This window comes from Otolemur garnettii, unplaced genomic scaffold (genome assembly GCF_000181295.1).
Source record: "Otolemur garnettii isolate 467f Iridium unplaced genomic scaffold, OtoGar3 scaffold00036, whole genome shotgun sequence".
Classification (NCBI taxonomy): Eukaryota; Metazoa; Chordata; class Mammalia; order Primates; family Galagidae; genus Otolemur; species Otolemur garnettii.
This window is the reverse complement of record NW_003852431.1, coordinates 9,269,563-9,275,729: the sequence shown is the minus strand read 5'-3', so window position 1 is coordinate 9,275,729 and position 6,167 is coordinate 9,269,563. Positions and strand designations below refer to the sequence as shown.

The window sequence follows — 6,167 nt, the reverse complement described above, 5'->3', positions numbered from 1 at the left end:
ATTGCTTCCCCTGATATTGATGGGCCTTGTTTAATCAGTTGAAGGTCTTCCCAGAATAGGAGGGAATTTTTCCCAGTCACTGACTTAAACTGGCACAAGGGTGTCATCCTGCCAATATTCTCAAGTTGAGAGTGAAGTTTGGAGTTGAAACTCCTCAGACTACTTTCTGTTCAAATAACATCTGCTTGCTGGGTCTCAAGCTTGCCGGCATTTGAACTGGAATCACACCACCAGCTCTGCTGGTTCTCAGACATTCACACTCGGACAGGCACTATACAAGCTCTTCTGAGTCTCTACCTTGCCAGCTGCAGATTGTAAAATTTGTCAGCTTCCACAGTCGCGTGAGCCAGTTGCTCATAATACACATGGGCAAATATAGAGAGAGACACATTCAGTTGGCTCTGTGGCTCTGGAGGATCCTAACTAATACACAGTATAACAAATCATCTCAAAACTTCTCCATTTAAAACAGCAAGTCTTCATTATCTTGACAGCCTTTTAAGAGTTCAAGAGTTTAGCCAGGAGGAGGAGTGTAGCCAGATGATTCTGGCTTGGGATCTCTCATGAGGTTTGATCTCAGCTCCCAGCCAGGCTGCAGTCTCTGAGACCTTGAATTGTTCTGAAAAGATCAGTGCCTAAGCCAGCTGTTCATGGGAGGCTTCAGCTCTTCCCTGTGTGGGCCTCTCCTTAGGGCTTCATACCACATTGCTTCTTCCAGGGCAGGTGAGCAGAAAGAAGATTCACGTTTAAAAAACAATTTGTATCCCTGAAATATTTTGAAATAAAAAAAATAATAAAGACCCCAAAATAATTATAAATAAATAAAAACAATAGCTCTGGCTTCTATTTAAATCCAGAAGCAAAAAGCAACAGAACTTGCCAATTATTTTGGATTGGAGCGTTGTCATCAATATGCAATTTGGCATTTAAGCCTCTGGTCAGTTAGAAAGTGCCTCCAATTAAAGAGGAAGTTAGTCTTTGAATCGATCACAATAACATGAAAGAAAGAAGTAAATAATTACACCAGCGAGTTATTAAACTAAATCTTGTCAGTGCAGTAGTGTGAAAACCAGAGGCCCAGAGTAGCTGAATGGTGGAACTTTCATCAAAGCTCAACAGACTTGGTCAGCCCGTCAGCCCTTACAAGACCTTTCCAAGGGGAAAAGGGGCCATTCTGAGTGTCTGAGGAGTCTCAACTCCAAACTTCACTCTCACCTTGAAAATACTTTATTGCCTCCTGGGATCTTGACCTTTTCTTAAATTGGGAGGTAGTAACAGTGACAAGTCTCATAGAGGTTCTTAAGGGAAATAAAAGAACCCAATACATCAATGTGTGCATACAAATGAAGTAAACATAGACACTTAAGACAAAAAGTCCAGAATCCCCAACTGGCATGATGCTTAAGGTGGTTTTAAGTATTTGCATGTATCATAGAAGATGTCTGTGTTTCCTTTTAGCTCTAGAAGACTGCTATAAACACCAATTACATAGACTATCCAGCCATAAATCACAGAATCTTATAATGTGATTGTTCTTACACAATGGCCGCCAAATATTCATCTTACCCACCCCTACCCAAATGCCCATCTTGATCTTTGGATGCAGAAATCCAGCCTTCTGCTGTAAACTGCCTTTGGAGTTCACTGATATAAAGATTGAAATGGTATCTTGAAACACACAACCACCATCTGTGCCAATGTTGAACTTGGTCTGAGTTTCAGCCCACTGTAGGCAACAGTTGGCTCATGCGTAGAATCCAAACATCCTCATGTCTCCATCCTTCCCACTTCCTCTTCCCTATATCACCCAACCAGATACAGTCATACCTCCCTTCCTTTGACTGTCGGTTAACCACTTAGGATAACCGAAAAGTACCTATGTTCCCCTGGTTGCTGCTGTCCACTTCCCCTCTGACTGGTACCCTGAGCTTCTCTCTCCAGCCCTTTTTATTCCATGCATAATAAACTTCCTCTGCCTTCATTCCTCAAAGCATGGCTAATACTAGGTTATGTTATAGAACATAACCTGGGGATATGAGGATAGTATTAGGGAATTGTTACATTGAAAAGAAAAGCTTCAATCTAGATATTTGATCTCACTCCTCCTCACATCTGTCTGTCTGAGTCCTTTCATGCAGAGTTTCCTGGCCACTTCCCCCTTGTAGCTCCTAGCCTATAGCCACAGCAAAACCCACAAGTCTTGGGGGGATCCCAATGACCCTAGTCTTGCTGTCTCTAGAACCCTAACATTCTTTCCCGACAGGCTTAAATGAAGAGGAGGAAAACTACCTAACTTCATCTGGAAGAACACTGCCTATCCACAGGAAAGACAACCTTTTGCATTTTTATGCAGTATAGTTGAGCTCCTTTTTCTAAAAGTTCTCCCTTCTATAATAGGTTGGTATAGAACCCCACACTCAAAAAATTTCCTTCACAGTTGAAATATAGTCTTACCCCCAAACAAAATCTACCACTATATTTACAAGAGCAGGTTCAGATTTTAAATAACTTGGTTATTGCACTATAAGTATAAATCAATTGGCTGTGACTAGGCAGCCCAAGGAAAGTAGCACTTGCTCAGAGGAGCAGAGTTAGGCCTGGGCAAGCCAAGCCACCATGATTGATTATAGCAGAAAGCTGAACAAGCTGTACTGAAGCAGATTCAGGCAATAGCAGAGAGGGAGAGAGGCAGGTGGGAACCCAGAAGCCAGGCAGAGACCCAGGAACGAGGGATGTGTAGATATGGAAATAGCAGCTCAGGAAGAAACAAGGGTACAAGCTGGGAAGTTGCAATTAACTCGCAATGCACTTCTAGGTTCCTAATCTCAAGCTACCAAGAACAACTGGTTAGCATATTTGACCTTGGACAATGGTGACCAGGCAGGTAATGTGGAAGGGATAAATGGGCATGTGCCTTAAATATTAAACATGCCACAGATTAATCTGAACAAATCCATGACTTAGAAACATTGATTATGTCCAATTTTTAATATTAAAATCAAGGCTATGAATTGTGTTTGTATGTGGGGTTTCTGCCTCAAATTTCCCACATACCCATGCTTATATCTTTAGGATAAATTTTTAGAAATTGAATACCTAACGAAAAGAGTGTGAAGATTTTTCTAACATTGACATAGCCATCTAGGCATAAAGACACTCCTAGTTTTACCCTAAGTTTCCTTTTTTCTGAAGCCTGTGAGGAATCCTGTGATTGTCACTACTGAACTTCCTAGCCTCATTTAATTCTTCATCCACTGAGGAGTTAAACACTTCATCATAGAGGAAGTTGATGTGCATTTAGTTTGGAGGTGTTGAAATGATGGAAATTCAAGAGTTAAAACAAAGTGAAAGGAAGTCTGCTCCAGAGGAGTGAAGGGTATAAAGGCAGCCAGCCGCCCAGTGAGCAAAGCGCTGCTTCCATTCATTCCTGAGCTAACCTCCTCTGTAGGACAACATGGTGCTCAAGGTATGGTGGACATTTTATGTGGCTTACTTAAATTGCTTTTCTGGCTTACTTCTTCTTTCCTTGATATCCTTTGTTGCCCTCTCCTTTTAAGTCATTACCTTCTTCTGCTTCAAAGAAATGACATTTTAACTTTTCTCTTAGCCTCTGGGCTACCTAATAAACTGCATAGTGGTTTTCACCAGTGTTTTACAAATAAGAGACATGATTGTCTTGTATAAAATCAGAAAGAAAATGAATTGTTATAAGCCTGTTGACTTTTAACCTCCTAGTCTTATATGTGTCCATTATGACATCGTCTCATGGCACTTCTCTCTTCCCACTGTCTCTGTCCCTTGCAGAAGATAATCTTTTGAAGCACAAGCCTTAACATTTTGGTTTGATGTTCTAGAGAGCTTAGCACAGTGTTAGACACATAGCAAGGATTCATGAAATGCAGGATTTATTCAGTGAATGCATCCTATGCCTTAACTCATACATTAATCACTGTATTTAACAAAAAGGAAATTTAAATGCCATGAGAAAGTCAAGTACACCAGAAAGATATTTTAGAAATTGAATGAATGCAAGGTTCACAGAGTGCTGAGCAGCTGTGTTTGGGCCAAGAAGAGCCACGCATTCTTTGGCACACAGGGTGGTATTTAGGACTTGTGGGGGTCCTGGGAACCCCACATTCCTAAGTCACCAGCAGGCCTTGTGTGAATGGATGGCACAATCTCTCCCGCACGTTGGGGCCACCCCTCCCACCTGCTCCTTGAACATACACTTTCCCCATAAAGCACCCCCGGGTCAGCTCTCACCCTGAAGAAGCTGAATGGTCATTCACTATGTGCCCTCAACTGTGGGACTTATCAGAGTGGGAAGAGAGGTAAAAAAGAGGTAGTTTTGCTGAGAACCATGTATTCAACTGCTACTGGAAACTCTGAAGAGTTTGGCAGATCAGCCCAGTTCTTTTCCCTCTGTTCCTCCCTCTCTTTGCCCCTAAATATGTCTACTCAAATTTCTAGCAGCATAAAAATCTACGTTATTCTTATTTTCTACCCTAATCAGAAACTTGTGCCAGCACCCTTTCTCTCTCCCAGCCAGCTTCTCTCCAGCTTTCTCCCACTCCAAACTCTCCTTACCTTTCTATCAAAGCTATCAGAGGCATAAAACATAGCTTGCCCTCTTCAAAATAGCAGGTATTCCCTGCCTTGATAAATCTGGACTCTCTGATAATAGGACTGGTTAGCGGCCAGGTTGAAGGACTTTCACCTGGGCACTGGTTCCATCTCTGTGACTTGCCCTGGCACTTGAGCTCAGTGTCAGAGAGCCTCAATACTCTAGTCCAATAACCCTCACTCTATAGCTAACATTTCAAAATGAGCTATCGGATGCTCAAGGAGGCAGAGTAAGTTGTGCAACGATGTAATTATCAGAGTAAGAAAGGAAAGCAACCCGATATTTACTAAGTGGACCTAAGTGCTAGGCCTATGGTGAACCCAGACTTAAGAATGCATGCTTTTAACTATACACAACAGATGTTCTCTCTTGAAGATGTGTAGAAAACAAAAGTCATTGTCTATGCATTGGAGAGTTTGACAAGGAAAGGAACTGCAAAGTATTTTGCTGCTTCTGAAATACACATGATCCTTCAAGTTTTTCTTACCTGGTTTTTAGGTAGAAGCAGAATGACCTTCTCTACCAGGATGACCACAGTCACTTCATAGTCAACAAGGTCACACTGAGCCCCTGGTCATTGCCCCAGGGCTGTTCCTCTTTCTGTGTTCTCCCTTTTGGCAACGGCACTGCCATTTCTGCATCCAGGACCTGGGCTCCTGTAGCAGTCCCTTTACTGCCTTTGTCTACCTCTCTCCAAGTCTGTAGAGATATCTCTGCCTTTCTTAAGACAGCGTTGTGCTTCCAGTTAGCCACACGGTCTTTAACGTGACATAAAGGTTGTCTCTTAGTCCTAGGCTGCAAATCCATTCTCCCTCTTATCTCTGTCTCCTGCATGCAGCTCCTCAGCTAAAGTGTGCTGAATTCCCCCCAGCCCCTCACACCACCAAGCCTGGGCCCAGGCTGCTACCTCCACCTTTAACCTCCATCCCCATCCCCTGCATCACTTCCTGCCTGAGTCCTCTTAAGTTTTCATTACCAGATCAGGTATCCACATCTCCAGGCAGCCTCCACCAATAAGAAAGGGCAGCCAGAGCATCTCAAGTCACATGTAATTTTATATTTCCGAGTAACCATATTTTTAGAAGAAATGGATGAAATTAATATTTTGTACTATCTTCCACATATTACCCTATTATTGATATCATTGTGTTAAACATTGATTCAGCATGTAATCAATAGTTTTTAAAGATTGAGATGCTTTATATTCTTTTTTTCCCACAAAATCTCCAAAATTCAGTCTCGATTTTACTCTGATGACACATCTCAACTTGCACTGGCCAAATTTCAAGTGCTCAAATGCCACACATGGAGAGTAGCTACAGTGTTGGACTTGGGAGCACAGAGCACTTGAGAATCACCTGAAGATCCTCATGGAAACAGAATCCTGCCCTCCACTTCCAAAGGTTCTATTTCCAGGGAGAGTCTAACTTTGGTGTTCTAGAGTAATGACCAGAAATATTCATTTTCAGCAAGAATCCCAGGTTCAAGAATCTCACATTCCTCAGACCACACTTTAGAAAACCTGGGCTTTCTAGAAGCATCC

General features: G+C 42.3%; 1 protein-coding gene across 1 annotated transcript in view; it reads left to right on the top strand.

The window, feature by feature from the left end:
• Positions 1-1,394: 1,394 nt before the first annotated feature.
• ACOD1 (aconitate decarboxylase 1) overlaps positions 1,395-6,167 on the top strand; it is a 9,952-nt gene continuing 5,179 nt past the window's right edge. Inside the window, exon 1 of the mRNA XM_003789738.1 lies at positions 1,395-1,406. Within this exon, the coding sequence (XP_003789786.1) occupies positions 1,395-1,406 (12 nt within the window). The remainder of the gene's footprint in view (positions 1,407-6,167) is intronic.